Genomic DNA, 16,954 nt, shown 5'->3' on the forward strand with positions numbered 1-16,954 from the left:
GAGGGCGCGCACCGCGAGGGAAGAGGGAATGTGGGGTGTCCGTGCTGGCGGAATGGGGAAAATATAACCGCAAATGACCGCTGTGTGTGGAGAAGGGTTTATGGATAAAACCATGCGCCTCCTTCTCCCGGTTCTGTACGTGTGGGAGTGGGTGGGGGGCAGGAGGCAATAAACTCCAGAGCAAAACTGGGATGTCCTCCTGAAACTGTGTTCAGGCAACAGTTGGCTTTAAAATTAACAGAGTCACAGAATAGTTTAGCTATTCTGTTTAGCTGATCTTAGAAAAGTCCTCTAAGATCATCAAGTCCCACTATTCCCCCAGCAGTGCCAAGGCTACAGTAAGCTACGTACATTCCCAGGTGCCACATCCATACAGCTTTTAAATCCCTCCAGGGGTGAGGGCTCCACCACTGCCCTGGGCAGCCTGTTCCAATGCTGGTCAAGCCTTTCAGTAGAGAAGTTTTCCCTAATATCCACCCTAAATGTCCCCTGGTGCAACCTGAGGCCATTTCTTCTCCCCCTGTCCCTGTTCCCTGGGAGCAGATCCCGACCCCCCTGGCTGTCCCCTCCTGTCAGGAGCTGTGCAGAGCCAGAAATTCCCCCTGAGCCTCCTTTTCTCCAGGCTCAGCCCCTTTCCCAGCTCCTTCAGCCGTGCCACACGCTTCCCCAGCTCCATTCCCTGCCCTGGACACGCTCCAGCACTTCGATGTCCTTCTTGGCATGGGGGACCCAAAATCAAATCATAATTTTCTAATTCCCCTGCAGTAAATCTGACTATTAGATTGCTGTGGCTGTTAAATCCTTGGCCAGGAATGTTGTTATGTACCTGTGGAGCTGCAGCTCATCAGTGCCACAGAAGAGTCATGGGCACCATCTCCAGGTCCCTGCTCCCTCCCTCTGCCTCAGTGCTCCTGGCAAAGGCCCCGAGGGATTCTTCCTGGAATTAATGAGTTTTAAACCTCTCTGTGGTATTGCAAAGTAGACACAAACTGTGGCAAAACCCAGCAGAGCTGCTTGTCTGGCATCTGGCCTGTCAGCCATAGGAGAGCCTCAATGTGCAGCTCCATGTGCCCTGTTAAAAAGTGTTTATAAATGTGATTTAATGTGGCCAGTGCCAGAGGGTGAGCCATGTCCATGGCTGGTGCCTCAGTCCAGGAGCTTGTGGAGGGATAATCACCTGCCCTCACAGTGAGAATAACCTGTGGTAGCAGACAAAGGTATTGGCTTCAGAGATAGACCCAAATCTATACAATACTATTTAATCTTCTTAGGGGCTGTGGGTATTAAAGTGGATTGGGAATTCCTCCACTAACATGTCCTTCACACCTGACCCGCTCTTGTTTCAGGACTCTGCCAGCAGAGGAGACATCCTGAAAATGGGATCATTTTCACCTGCCTCTCTCTGCAACAGCATCTCCCATCTGGCTGTTCAGTACCAAAGAAGCTTCCAGCACCACACCCGAGCCCTGGAACTCCCCTTCCTCCTGGACAGACCTTTGGAAGGTAGGCTGGAGAAGTTTGATTGCTTTGGATCTCATGTTACTGAGACAGGAGGTGAGAAAAGGGGTTTATCAGGAGTTGACCTAAACTCACAAGACTAGAGAAACAAATCCTCTAGTCAGGAATTGTGAAAGGCTGGAGAGCTCTTAGAACTGATCCTAGCTTTGGATGTCTTTCTGCCCACAAAATGTCTTTTCAGCAGCTCATTTTGGAGAGAAGTAAAACCAGAGTTTAAATAGGAGTGTGTGCATGGTTGTGTTCTCTCTGCCATCCTTTTAACTCCTGTCTTTGTTAGGGGGAGTTCTTTTCTCATAAAGTGCAATTTTTTATATGTCTCGTGCAGTTCTGCCACATGTATGTTTATTTTCCTTTTATGTATGGAAAGCAACGCTTGTATCATCTATTTCTCTAGGCACTCCCATGACCCTCTCTTACCGTTGCCTTAGTGATCCTCCCAACTATTTAAATTAACATTGCCTGTTTTGCAAGAAATTTAGGCTGATACCTTCCCTGGGTGTTATGCAAGAGGGTAAATGTGTGATAACTTGCATGAAGAGCTTATAGTTTAAAAAAACTATGATTCATATCTAAAGAATAATTCACAACTAAAGAATAATGTAACATGCCCACTCTGGGGAAAAAAAGAACCCATGAAGGGCATCATTCTAAGGTAAAACATTCCAGCAGTGCTGAAGGGTAAATTCTGTCCAGCCCCAAATCTCTGTCGCCGTGCTGTCACAGCTGCAGGCACTGTCACTCTGGCATTTACAATTTCTCTCCCTTTCTAAATGCTGTTCACATAATTATGCAAGATATGCTAATTACCCCTAATAAAAGGTATGATTACAATTCCACTTTGGCAGTTCTGATTTCCACAGAAAGCCCTGAAAAGATGTAGTCATAGAAACAAAAGGCTGCTCAGCACCCCCAGTTTTACTAGAACCACATCTTCCTCACGCTCTGCTCAAACTGAAGGAAAAACCTCACCCTTGCTTGGATGGTTTCCTGAGGTGTGAAAGGTGGAAAGCCACAGAGCAGCATCACTGGGAACTCTCAAGCACTTTTCATTCTCCTGCTGAGGTTATTTTGGTGAACAACTGGTTTAGGAGGGAGGCTTGAACAGCTTGGTCTTGTGTTCAGGGCATCATTTTTAGCAATTTAAAGTTGGTTCCTTGAGGGAAGCCGTATCCACTCCTCCTGCACAACAATGACCCAATAATATTACAGAATAACAACAGGACTCCAGTAAATACAGTCCTTAACAGCTCCTGGACATGGGCATTTGGTGGAATCAGAATTCAGCTGGGATTGGACTGCCTCAGCCAACTCCTCTCTATTAAGCCAAACCTTTGATTATTAATTAGCATAGCCTACAGTCATATTAAAATATATATATAGAGAGAGAGAGAGCGCACCTGAAACCTGGATCTAGATCTTTCTTTACTCATTTAAGTCCATTTCTTTTTACTGAAAAATAGACAAGCAGTCAGTGAAGTGTTGCTGCCCAAACGATGGAAAGTTGCTGCACTTTGTTTTTCACGCCAGATTTTCTTTTGCAGGATTCCCCATTTTGTGCCGTGCAGTTCCACCCTCGATGCTCCAGATCAGCAAACTGCTGACCAAGTGAAGTCTTCAGTGGCTTCTGGACACAGCTCTGAGTTTTGAGCCTTTAGGAAATGCATTTACCACGGAGGAGGCGGCTACGGAGGAACCGAATCCTTTTCTCGCTTGCCATAGTGTTGGTCCTCTCTTTCTACCAGCTCCAGTTCAGCCCCTCTGCCCTTCCAGCATCACACAGAGCCCCCCAACCCACAGACCCCGTCAAAGTGATCTCCAAGGACCTCCCCAGCAACAAGACTGCTGTAAGAGGCAATGGCACAGCACCCAAAATAAGGCACTGTATCTACGTTGATCCTGAGCCAGCCGTGCCCATCACCACGTCAGTGGGTACAACACCACAGCAAGAAAATGCCAGTGAAAGCTCCCCAGATGAAAAACCACCCTATGAGTCCAAAGGAGAATATCCCCAGGACCTGTTCAGTGTGGAAGAACGCAGGCAAGGGTGGGTTGTACTTCACATCTTTGGCATGATGTATGTGTTTGTGGCCTTGGCCATAGTGTGTGATGAGTATTTTGTCCCTGCTTTGGGAGTGATCACGGAGAAGCTGCAGATCTCCGAAGATGTGGCTGGAGCCACCTTCATGGCTGCAGGTGGATCAGCACCAGAACTCTTCACGTCCCTCATAGGTGTCTTCATCTCACACAGCAACGTCGGCATCGGGACCATTGTGGGCTCGGCAGTGTTTAACATCCTCTTTGTCATTGGCACCTGTGCCCTCTTCTCAAGGCAGATACTCCACCTGACATGGTGGCCCTTATTTAGAGACATCTCATTCTACATTGTTGACTTACTGATGCTCATCCTGTTTTTCCTAGACAGTGTCATTGATTGGTGGGAAAGCCTCCTTTTACTGATTGCCTATGCCACATACGTGTTCACCATGAAACAGAACATCTTCCTAGAGCAATGGGTGAAGCAGGAGCTGAAAAAGAAGCTAAATGCTGTGCAGGCAGCATCAGCAGAGCATATGCAGAAGGTTGGTGTCCTTAGAGTTCAGGGGCCAAGTTGGAAATAACTTTCTAGTGTAAACCACAAAGAAAAACTGCATCTCCTTCACAAAGCACACATTTGAACCTCAGAATACAGGTACCGGTCAATAATTATGGTTTTAGAATGAGGGAAAAGCAAAGTAGAGCGATTCTAAGAAATTAGAGAATATCACTAAAAGGGAGTTCTACCTGTGCAATTACTAAATGTCTCTTAGCTGCTTTCAAAGATGTGTGTGGGATTTTGCTTACCTGGCTGTTGTAAAGAAGTTTCAGAAGGAACACTTGCAGGAACATTCTTGGGCTGGGAATAAGATTAGACAATTCTGGTAGACAGGGGGGAAAAGGCTTCTGTCCCAGCCTAAACCTAAGTAATGCTGATCACTGTAAAAAAACCAAAAACCACTTTGCACCTTCACTTTGCTGGCAAATGAGTAAGGATACAGATGTTTGGGGATGAAGTCTGGGTCTGTCTGTAGCTACAGGAATCAGTTGTGAGTCTGCCCCAGGTGCCTGCATCCCCACTGGGAGGATGTAGGTAGGTAGAATCCCATTTTTCTCAGAAGCCAGTGGTTTTCATGAGGCTTTTTTTGTCAGCTGTGCCACTTCCCCACAGGCAGCAGCCTGAAGGTTCATTAGATCCTGAAGCAGCAGAGGTGATTGGTCATTTCTGTTCTTCGTTGCTTGCAGACAAGCACCAGGGCAGTTGTAGATGATGGAACAATGCAGCCACCAGATGTGAGGAAGCTGCAGGTAGGTCTAAGCAACTTTACAGGGATCTGAAGTCGTGGTATTTTGAATCTCTGCCCATGTCAGGTCATAAATAAAAGTGTGTCAAGAAACCTGCACCAAAGCCTGTACTGTATCTGGCACAATGACCAGTTTGCTTAAGAGGACACTTGGCCAAGTCCTGTCCTTTAAGGAATTTTTATAACATTTAACAGACCTCTCAGGCTTTCCAGGTGGATTTAACTAGAAGAGTGCTGCTTGTTCTCTGCTATAAAAGAGGCATACAGAAATTCAGACTGTGACTCTTCTTACCTGGTGTCATGTCCAAATTTCCTCCTGGGCTCTCGCAGCAGAGGCTGGAGGGGTCTGTCCTTCCCCCGTAGCAAACACTGATCAGCTGATTCCTCTGCTGCTGTTGAATTGCTGCCCCATGGCCTGGAGAGGCCCTGTGTGTTGTAGAGGACAAAGAAGCTGGAACTGACTGGCTTTGTGCCTTCCCACAGCCTGGGCCAGCCCTGCAGCGGGGCAGCAGCTCGGCCTCCCTGCACAACTCTCAGATGCGCGGCACCATCGTCCAGCTCATGATCCACACCCTGGACCCCCTGGCAGAAGGTGAGTGGATGCTGCACACCAGAGGGCCTTGGGTTCACAGCCCTTAGTGGTTTCACTGGGAATACAATCAGTGTTTTGGGCTCAGCAATTCACCACTGGGGTGCAGGTGAGTAGCACAGATGGTGTCAGGTGAGGGGAGCTCTGTGACTGTGGGATGTGCCCCTTCTGATCCCGTGGCTGGCAGGAACAAACACCTCATGTTTTGGTCCTGCCATATCTCCTTTTCCTGTGCCAAGCTGCTTACTGCTGTGGTGGCAGCTGCTGGGGTTCCCTGGAAGTGGTGACATCCCCCATCTCTGCTTCTCTCTGACTGCAGGGGCAGAAAATGTGAGTTGCCAGCTTCCTCTGTCCCATAGCACATCCTGTCTTCCTCTTCTTAGCTCAGACCTCATTCCAGTCCTGAAACAGCAGCACAAAAACAGGTTAAAACCCTTGAAGAATTATCTTTTTGACAGTGGTTAAAATCCCAGCTGAGATTCCAATCATGATGGTGAGGCCAATTCTATGTGATTCAGGCTGACACCTCTAAAAACCCACCTGCACCATGGTATCATCACTGCCATGGCAAAGCATTCCCACAGCCCTGCGCAGGCAGTGGGGGCTCCCCAGGGCCAGGGAAGGAGATGCTCAGGTCAAAAACCTCTTTTAAACTGCCCAGGGTGCAGAGAAGCCTCATCTCCAGACAGACCAGGGTCTTTGTACACAGCCTTTTTAACGTGTTGCTTTATATTAGCTTTAATCCAATCACACTGTGGAGGTTTATTTTAAAAGAAATAGTGAAGCACATTAAAAAAATATATAAAAAATTAATATTTTCTTTCCTAGCTCAGCACATGCCCCACCTCTCCACTGCCCTACTTGTTCTAAAGAGATTATCTGCTGTCCATTCAAAGAGACACTGAAGCTAAGCAGATCAACACCTCTCGTGTCCCTCACAGAGGTTACAAAGAGGACTCTCCAGATCAGAATCCCAGCTGCACAAACTGATTGAGGGAACAAAGGAGGTTGGAGGAGGGCAGCAAGGCACATCAGTGGCTGCTTTGACAGATTCCAGTGAAGGCACACAATGTGTTATGAGCAGTAGCCTAACAAGAACCAGACTCGTCAAGGTTTTCTCCTTGCCTCCTGTGCCTCCAAACGTTTGTACTAGCAGCACCAGGATAGACCCAAAACCTTCCAAGAGGATGTGCCATTGCCTTGAGCATCAGAAAGTGCCAGAATTGAGGGGCTGCTGCCACGCAGAGACCTCCCAGCACCTTCTCATCCTCCCTACACCTCTAAATGTCCCCGTGCAGTATCTGCCCACCCCAAGCTTGGCTTTGTGGTCCAGGTTGGTGCCCTGGTGAAACTTGGGGACCCCTCAGCAGGAGAGTTGTGGGGGGCTGAGTTTGGCAGCCCAAGGCAAGGAGAGCCCCAGGCAGTTCAGCCCAGAACAGGCTGCTGGGAGCTTTCCATGCACTGTCCTTACTGAAGAGGCTGCTGCTCCCAGGCCTTGTGAATATGGAACAAACAGTTTGGATCTTCTCTCGAAGAGAACTTCCCTACTCATTACACAGAATCATTTAGGTTGAAAAAGACCTTTAAGATCATCAAGTCCGACTTGATGATCCCAGTTCCCCCAGCACTGCCAAGGGGCACTTCGGGACCCGTGCCCCTTCTAAACATCCTTTAAATCTGCGTCTTTGGGTGCAGAAATTGTTGCCGATACCCGAGCTCAGCCTCTGCCGGCGAGCTCTGTGTGTGCGCGGCAGCCACTAGATGGGAGTGTGACCGTGTGTATGCGGGGCTGATCCCAAAGAAGGGTTTTCTCTCCCAGACCCTTTACTTCACTGATAACTGCTGAGTTAATGGCAAAACCTCTGTTCCACTCAACACTGTAAGAACAGAGACAGCGCCTTAAAAAAATATAACAATAAAATTACTGATATTGCAACGGCTCAGCAGTGAAAACCAAGGAGCCCGTGTGCCAAATCCTGTGTGCCTCCTTAATCTGATCAATTCCTACCTCAAGAAGAGGGAGTCTGGAGAAAGGGAATTTATGCATAAACTGAGAAATCTAAGTGCCATGAGGAGCTTGGCCTAAGAGATGGAACGACATCCCGAGGAAGGGTCTGGAAAAGGATTTGAACTTGCCAAGGCATATGAGGACTTGTGTTCTGATATGTTAATAGTTCCCAGTCCTGTGTTAAAGCCCTGCAGCCCTGTGGGACCCTGGGGACAGCTTCCCCTGGATCACCAACACCATCCCTCCCTTCGCTGTGTGTGCAGCACTGTCTGTACCAGGCACATTTCTGTAATTAGGCTGCCACATAAAAGATGATCCCAAAGCAATTTATCTTTAAAGCCTCAAGGGCCCTTGTTCCTTCTTGCCAAGGCCTGTGGCATCAGCACTTACAGGCTCTGGAAATGAGCACTCGACAGAAGGAAAAGGTTGCCAACAGTTGCTCAGCAGTTCCTCGCTGAACCTGCTGCAATCAGGATTCTGGAGGGTTTCCTTCTTTCGGCTGCCCTCGCTTTTTATTTGGGCAGCACAGAAGTGGTTTCAGGACACCAAGGCTCAAAACATAGAAAAGCTGCCAGCACTGTGCTTCCAACCCCAAACTTCAGGGCCAGAGGTCTTGGAAATACAGAAGTGTGAAACACAAAGCTGTAACACCCTTTGTGTGAAACAAAATTTCTCTTTTGAAGAGTGGATTGAGTTCAGAATGTGAGGGTTTTTCTTTTTGTATTAGGAAGGTAACTTAAGTCTTTGTCTCAGGGACACTTACATGTTTACTTTAGAAGTTCTAACATTTACATGGCATCCTGAATTATATTTTTGATAGAACTTTTTACTTTCAATGTGCATTTTTTTTTTAAATTAGTATTTTCTAAGTATTTTCCCTACTTCCTGTGAAAGTGAATAGAAGAAGAGCATGAAATCTTTTCCAGATCATCCAATTAGACACCAGAGGGAACTGTTGGGGAATTAAAGGGAGTGAGGATTTTGGAAATGTTCAGGAACCCTCTCATTTCTGAGCCTCTAGCCTTACCACCAGACTCTTTAAACTCTAGTCACACAGGGAACAAGGCAGAAGCTACATTTCTTCTTGAATGAAGCAAAAGGCTCCAGCAGAGAGGTTGTCAGAGCTGCTTGTCCTCACTATGCCCCAGTTAACAAGGTCATGATTTTGGAAATTAGACCAGAGGAGTGGGCACTGTTGCAGCCTGGAGAAGGCTGAAGGCAGCTACAGCTTCTCCTTGCTTCATTAGCCTTCCATCTTTTGTTGTAAGAGGATCTTGATAAAGAGGGGCAAAAGGAACAAGATTTTTTTTTTTTTATACTTCCACTTTTATACAGCAGAATCTCAAAATCCTTCAGGTTCGTGCCAAATTGAAAAGAAAAAAAAAAAAAAATCCTCCCTGCTGACTGTGTTGTCAATCCTGTTGGATTGAATACTAGAGCCAAAGAGTGAATGAAATGTAAGAGCCAAATTCAAGGTAGAAGCTCAGCTGCTGCCTGAAGTCCATCCTGGATGCTGTCAATTCATAGGAGAATTCTCCTGGAGAGCATCTCAGGGCCGCTGCACACAGACATGTCCGGTGTGCCCCAGGGGACAGCGAGGGACCCTGCCCCGCACAGCGGATCCAGCACAGCCCGCACGGACCATGGCCACCCGCAGATCCGGCCAGCTTAGAGCCAGCTCTGCCTGCAGGCTCAGGAGTTGTGTGTCAGAGCAATTAACGCCCCTTTCAGCGGGGCTGAGCTCATGAGAACTGGCCGGTGGGCTGTCCCTAAACTGCTTGTCCTGACAGAGATGCTCCCTGGCTGAGGGCAGCGAGCCGGGAGCTTGAATTTCCATAATCTCAGGCTGAGCCTGACCGCCCTGACCCTGCTGACTGGAGCTTTTGCAGCAGCTTCAGGGAAAAGCCAAACAGAAGGATGCAATGCCCAGAGCTTAGAGGAGACGGGGAGCAAAAGGTCAGCCCTGCATTGAGGGATGTGCTTGTGCACAAGCACAGAGGGAAGGAAGCCAAGGCTTCACATCCCCTCCAGTGAAATTCAGGGTTGACAAGGAGCACGGAAGAGCCAGGCTCTTGAGTCTTAGCCAGCTTTTCAAAGGAGAAATAATAATTTAGATCAGAAATTCTTACCTGTAAGGGTGGTGAGGTCCTGGCACAGGTGCCCAGAGAAGATGTGGCTGTCCTTGGATCCCTGGAAGTGTCCAAGACCAGGTTGGACAGGGCTTGGAGCAGCCTGGGATAGTGGAAGGTGTCCCTGCCCATGGCAGGGGGTGGGCCTGGATGAATTTTAAGGTCCTTTCCAACCCAAACCATCCTGGTACTCTGTGATCATTTCATCTCACTCCAACCATGCCCGTGCTCAGTGGAAATCCCAGCTGGTGAAAGATGTTTCTGTCAGACAGCAGCAGGAATCTCACCAGAGCAGGATTTGTCCCCTGAGGTCTTCCTGGCTTGAGCTGGGCCCAGTTATTGGACATGCAGCAGAATTTACTGATTTTCACAACGTTCAGCTCAGAACAATAGTTCTGCCCACCTGCTATTTCTATGATCTCAATGTCACTATGATTAATAAAGTGGCAGGGCCCTGCCCTTGAGGCACATGACAGCAGCACCTTCTGGGTGTGTTATCAACAGCACAATGGATTAAATCAGTGTGATAAAACTTTCAGAGGAAATGAATTCACAGCCCTGCTCACCAGCCAAACACAGCATTGGCCAATTCCTGTGGCTACTGCCCATGTGCAAACCCAGTGACCCTCAGTCACTGGGTGTGCAGCTCAACAGGGGACATGGATTAGAGCAAAATGGGGCTTTGGGCCCATTCTCATTCACTTTCAGAGAGTCAGCTAGCTGTAAGGTATTTGAGCAAAAAACAACTATAGAGAGACAGTTTCACACTTCATTGTAAACCAGTAAAAAAGCAGCTCAGCTGAGTAAAGCAATGCTTGGTTTACAGTTGGAGAAGCCCTCAGCAGTCCCAGAAATAGAGCACCAGACCTGTGCTGGTAAAGATCATCTCTCAGACAGCCTGGACCATGCTGAACCTGGATAGCAGGAATTTAGATCAGCTCCAGCAGGAGACACTTGTGTATACTTAGAAAAATCAATCCTTTTCCAGGGAACGGGAACATAAAAGGTGTTTATTTTCCATTCCCACCAGGTCCCCTGGCTGTAAGCAGCACCCTAAAGCCTCTTCAACAGCCACATGGCAGGAGGAAGGTGTCACTTTTAGTTTGCTCATAATCTAGCCCGGAAAAAAATCAATAGTCTATAGGGAACAAGATGATACTGCACCAAAACTCTCTGGCTACTCTTTCTGCATTCTCTTCCTATGAAGTACAAATATCCTCTGTATTACTGACCTGGAAAGGGTTTCTCCTTCCTCTAGATTCTCTTTAAATAGTTCCACGTCAAATTGCTGGTGTAATTGCTGTAGCACTTAGCAGTTCAATACAACAGCTCTGACCAACGAGCAGCAGGCAAAACCTGGGGTCACAGCCAGAACAACCCCTGGGGCAGCGCTGGCTGCAGCAGGAAGGAGGCAAGAGCAGGTGTGTGTTGGGGGAGGCAGGTCCAGGGGGGATTTGCAGTGACAGCTCCTGATGATCGTGTCCTTCTCACCCACAGCAAAATTTAAAGACAGGGTTGACATCCTGAGCAAGATGGCCAAGGCCAAGGCCGAGACCCTGGAAGGACAAGGCTCGCAGCCAGGTGAGTGCAGGAAGAGCCAGCACTGTTTGCCTTGTTTTGCACTGCAAGCTCTCACCTTCCCAGCAAGCAAAGCTCAAGGGCTGGCAAAGAAACCCTGGGGTCTGACACGGATTTTGTGCTGTTGCTGGGCACAGGTGGCTGCTGTAACGATGCAGCAGAAATCAATCGATGCAGTGGGCAGGAGCAGCCATCCCAGAGGAGCTGTTAGTGAGGCAGGGCAGGAAGAGCTAAAACAGGCTGGAAATGGCCCTGGAACAGTGCAGGAGGGAAATCAGGGCATTGCAGACAGCACCTGGGTGCTGCTGGTCTTTGGCAGACCCTGCAAATGAGGCATTTGTTAAAACAAAGTACCTTCACACACTTGCAGAATGGCACAGAAGGTTCCTCCAGAGGGAACAATCTACACTGTGTCTATAAAGGACCTGTGCACCCTTCCTTTAACAGAATCACAGAATCACAAATGGTTTGGGTTGGAAGGAAACTTAGAGACCATCGCATCCCACCCCCTGCCATGGGCAGGGACACCTTCCACAATCCCAGAGTGCTCCAAGCCCTGTCCAACCTGGTCTTGGGCACTTCCATGGATGGAGCAGGCACAGCTTCTCTGGGCACCTTGTGCCAGGACCTGTCCACCCTCACAGATAAGATTTTCCATTCTAACATTTAACCTAGATCTGACTGCTGTCAGTTTAATACTTTTTTGGGATTTCTCTGTCACTCCTGACACAAAGGCTACCTCAGAGCCAGAGCTGACCTGTGCCACAACAAAGATTTGTGCTGCCAGGAAGGCTGGAGAAACCAAGAAACACCAAGAAACTTTTGTGTGGAAGGTCCCAGCTCCATGCAACACAGGCACCTGAGCCTCTGTGGCTCCCACAATTTCCCAACACTGGGCCTCACAGAGGTGAATAAGCCCAAAATTGAGAAAAATACTGTTTAGAACCCAAGTAAATTCTTGGTGCATACTACAAACACCACACTGAATTCACTCCCTCATCCCTGCTCTGTGTTATCCATATTTCTGCTCTGTTTCCACAGAGATTTCCATGTTCCTCTTGGCTATGCAGGTTAATGCAGGAACAGCAGGACATTGCAGTTATTTCCTTGTATGTGTCAGCACTTTCCTACTTGCTCTGGAACACCCACCAAATGATCAGGGATTAAAGTCTGGCAGCACATCCTGGTCATTTCTCAGAAGCCTTGAAGAGTATCAGGTCGCTGGAGAATGCCATGCTCTATGGAGGGAGGGGGGAGCTGGGGGTGAAACCCAAGAAGCAAAGCTTTACTTCCTTTCTGGGTTTTAAGGATGGTTTTAATGCCATCTTCAGAATCCAGAAAGAAACCCAGAAATGCTCATCAGCTGTAGATGAGGTAATTAGCATTTCCCTGGTGCACATGTGCCCCTTACAGCAGTTCTGCATGGATGGTCAGAGGAGCACCAAGGTCCCATTCTACTCCAGGTGGGTCAGATTCTGCCCAGATTTACAACACACAAACACAATCACAGCAGTCAGGGCAGGCACACAACAAACATAAGCAAGCTGAGGGTATTAAAGTGAAATGTGTGGTGGGGGGCTCAGAGCTCCTGCTGTTTGCAGGGAAGGTGATGTCTTGATCTGGTGGTCACCCATCCAGGGTGACTGAAACCAGCATTCCTTCTTATTGCTTTTGCAGAAGAGGAAAAGAAAGCACCAAGCACCGTCCAGGTAACTCCTGCCAGTACCTCTGAGCCCAGCAAAGACACACAGAATGCAGATGTGCCACAGGATGGACAGGTATCAAAATCAGGAGCACGGGCACCATGTGCCATCCAGGCTGACCTTCACGTGTACCTTCCTTCCTCCCTCTCCAGAGCTGTTGGGACAGGACCCAACTCATGTCCCTGGCATCTATAAATAGGCTCTGTGTGTAGTGATTTGAGATGCTGGCTGAAACACTTTGGCTTACAGACACAAATTGGGTCCAAATTACGACACCAAGTGATACTGGAGAGTATTGTCCCCTCAAGTAACTCTTCTGAGGTCAGAGGGTACTCCAGGGTAAGGGGAAATAAGAGCACCTGCCTGTCCCATGCTCACCAGCAGGCTGTTCTCTTTTGCTCCCCAAATCCCTTTTGGGTGATGTTACTTGGCACTTCCAATGAAAAAACCAGTTTTTCAAGGACATAAGATATTTGTGTCTAAAAGATGGTTCTAGTTAATGGATGCCCATTAGTTAACAACACACAGGTGCTGGGGTGGGGTGTGCCTGGGTCCTGTCTCACAAGAGCTGTGGCTGCCCTCAGCAGGTTACAAATGTGAGCTCTGCTCAGGTGAGGCCACGGTGAGTAACTGCAGCTCCTTGTTAGTGTGAAAATACATTGGCTCTTTGATTTTTCATCCTGAGGTACAGTCCCCGTCAAGCAGTGACACCTCAGACGACAGCAGCTCTGAGAGCCAGGACAGCGATAGCGACAGCACAGAGGGTGATGAAAACGATGAGCCCTTATCTCTGGAATGGCCAGAATCAAGGACAAAACAAGCAATTTACCTTTTCCTCTTTCCCATTGTCTTTCCTCTCTGGAGCACTCTGCCTGACGTCAGAAACCCAGTAAGAATCTATCTTCCTTCTGCTACCGGAGTCATTAACTGAGCTATAGATTTCCTCTGGGCAAGAGTCCCTGGGTCCATTTTTCCATGTCTGGAGTCCTTGCATAGTTGAAGGGCTGATACTGCTGCAGGGGGTGGGACAGGGGCCCCAGCTGCAGTAAAATGTCATTCCAGAGACTTAATTTAATAAACCACAAATTCTAGCAACTACAGGTCACCTAATCAAGCTGAAACAGCACAGACCGGGGTCCAAGTTAAAGCAATCGACTGCAGTGAAGTGTTGCAGGTGAACAGTTTTCAACGGGAACTATTAACTTCCCTGAAACTTCTCCTTTTTCTTTTCAAACTTGATTTCAACAGGAGTCAAAAAAATTGTTTGTCATCACATTTTTTGGATCCATCCTCTGGATTGCTGCGTTCTCTTATCTCATGGTGTGGTGGGCTCACCAGGTGAGAGGTTTTGTTCTTTCTGCAAATCCCCATTTCAAAACAAGTATATGGAGAGAGGGGACTGTGTTACTGTGGCATTTTATCTGATGAATTACAGCTGCAGTCACCCATCACAGCAGTAGAAACTTTGTTTTGTTAGAACCCAAAAGGGAATTTTTGATTTCTTTTTTTTTTTTGATTTGACAAAGATTCATTCGTTTCTGAGAGCTTCCAAGGGAGTTTGTGCATCAGTTAAAGGGAAAGCACCATCAAGATTTATCTTAATTCTGACTTTCCACTGATGAATGTTTCTGTACAGAACATAATTATCCATTACCTAATTAAAATTCTAGGAAAATACAGGTTCTGATTCTGGAAGCTGTTAAATGGTCTTCACTCCCCCATCTTAATGTTCACCTGGTATTCTGGGAAATATTAGCCCCAGTCTGTATTGAGTGATGTATTGCACATGCACAGTAGAGCTGATCATGCCATGAATCCAAGGCCTGTCATCTTCAAAGGCCCTTAGATCGTGCACAGCTGATGGTCAATTTGCAAAGGTAGACAACACCCAGAAGAGCAGGACTGAGGACAGGAAAATTGTGCTGTAGCTGACTTGACCTTGGCTCAGTGCTGGCATCACTGTAGTCAGACTTCCCACACTACAAAGCAAATCCAGAATCAACAGGCACAGTAAAATAGAACTTCTTAATCCTATAAAGCAGGAAAATGCTGCCACGTTTAGGGGGCTTGGAATATTTGAACTCAAAAATGGCCCAAACTCTAATTGTACAGAGCAATTATACTCCATGTTCCATTGCTAACAGCCCTACTCCAACGTTGTGTTGATTAGGTTGGTGAAACAATTGGGATATCAGAGGAGATCATGGGGTTAACCATACTGGCAGCAGGCACATCCATCCCTGACCTCATCACCAGTGTCATCGTGGCCAGGAAGGGCTTGGGGGACATGGCTGTGTCCAGTTCTGTGGGCAGCAACATCTTCGACATCACTGTTGGGTGAGTACCAGGTGCATTTCTTCTGAAACACAAAGTTACCTGGTTTGAAACAGACATACCTCAGGTAATTTCATTTTAGCTGCAGTTAAGTGAAGGGCAGCTGAGCAACCAGTTCCTTTTGAAGAAACCCAACCCAAACCCAGCCAGGAAAGACAAACTTATAACTCGGCCCACCATCTTCACCCAGTTATGAATCAACACAAAATTGCCAATTTTCAAAACAAAAAAGCAAGAGATCTTTGGTTAATGTCAAAGCTACACGGGCAGGAACCTCATCTGGTCACTCAGATATTCAGCTCCTGGGGAAGGTCATTATCAGTGCCTGGATCTCCCATCCTAAACCTCCAGGACATTTCTTTATTACAGCACACACCAAGGCACTTAATTCTTAGGTATTACTTTCTAACCATTTTACTCTTGGATTGCAGTATGGTAGTGCAAGCATTATCCAAATGCAGCTTTGACAGGAACAACATCCAGTTTAGATTTACGCTGAGCTATATTGAATACAATCCTGCATTTTTTTCCCCTGTAACAATCTGGAAAAATTGCTTAGTTATGATGCAGAAAATGAACTGCCTTAAAACATTTATTTCAATTACTTTTCCTTTCCTTGCAGCCTGCCAGTTCCCTGGTTCCTTTTTTCTATCTTCAATGGCCTCAGCCCGGTGGCAGTCAGCAGTAATGGTTTGTTCTGTGCAATTGTTCTCCTTTTCCTCATGCTCCTGTTTGTGATTCTCTCCATCGCTCTCTGTAAATGGAAAATGAACAAACTGCTGGGGCTCACCATGTTTGCTCTCTACTTTGTGTTTCTGATCATCAGTGTGATGTTAGAGGACAAGATAATTTCCTGCCCAGTATCTGTATGACATGTGGACACCTCAAGATGTGTGAGGATCCAGCAACATCAAAAGGGGGTCGAGGGAGCAGTTGTTCTACTGAAAAAAAGCAACCAGAATTGTAACAAACTTACTGAAAATAAGGTACCCTTTAACATGCTAAAAAATAAATCAATCTTAAGTGGTGTGTCAGCCTCTACTGTTTTTCTTTAGATCAGAAACAGATACTGAAATGACCAATATTAAATAACACACGTTTAGGCTGATACAATTTAGATGCAGCAAATTTTCGCTGTGGCTGATCCCTCAAGTTAAAGGAGCTGATTTTCACCACAGAAAATTTACTCATTATAGGAAATTTTCAGGAACATTATTTGAGTAGTTCACTGACTAATTTAAACTCCCTGAAATCAGTGACTTGTACCTTCAGTGGGAAGAGAATCAGACTGATGTGGCTGGGCCTTTATGGAACTGCTCTGCTTAAAATCCCTGCGCGGACACCCAGGCTGCAGCTCAGCAGAGAACTCTCAAACTGCACTGAGCTCCTTTCACATCTGCACCTGCTCTTGCAATGCCTAAAACTCCTGTAAAGTGCCACCAGTCCAAGTGTGATGTCACCTGCAACAAGACTAAAAGGCTCCGGGGTTAGAACAGCACTTTACCTCTAATCAAAACGAAAGCCAGGAATCAAATACAGCAAGGAGTTGAGCTGCTGAAGGTTTGTTTTCATCCTGACACTCCTCTCTGACAGTTACAGATTATTTAACCAGCCCTAATTCCTCTTGTTAGCACTGACTTCTGCATAGACAAGATGAAAAATGCCACTGACATCACCAAACCTGGGAGGTTTATTGTTAACACCTCACGGGAGCACACAATGTGGTTGAGAGTCGCAGACATTTCTGTCACTCTAAT

The 16,954-nt window shown here is 47.1% G+C and overlaps 1 protein-coding gene across 1 annotated transcript; it reads left to right on the plus strand.

Annotated features, from left to right (window-relative positions):
* The first annotated feature begins 3,176 nt into the window (after positions 1-3,176).
* On the plus strand, positions 3,177-16,158 carry SLC24A1 (solute carrier family 24 member 1). Its single transcript, XM_040077436.1, has 9 exons — positions 3,177-4,097; positions 4,798-4,860; positions 5,340-5,448; positions 11,080-11,163; positions 12,838-12,938; positions 13,555-13,752; positions 14,112-14,201; positions 15,034-15,200; positions 15,820-16,158. The coding sequence occupies exons 1-9, from the start codon at positions 3,177-3,179 to the stop codon at positions 16,067-16,069; spliced, it is 1,983 nt and encodes a 660-aa protein (XP_039933370.1). The 3' UTR covers positions 16,070-16,158.
* Positions 16,159-16,954: the final 796 nt, after the last annotated feature.

Source organism: Hirundo rustica, chromosome 13 (assembly GCF_015227805.2).
Source record: "Hirundo rustica isolate bHirRus1 chromosome 13, bHirRus1.pri.v3, whole genome shotgun sequence".
Taxonomy (NCBI): Eukaryota; Metazoa; Chordata; class Aves; order Passeriformes; family Hirundinidae; genus Hirundo; species Hirundo rustica.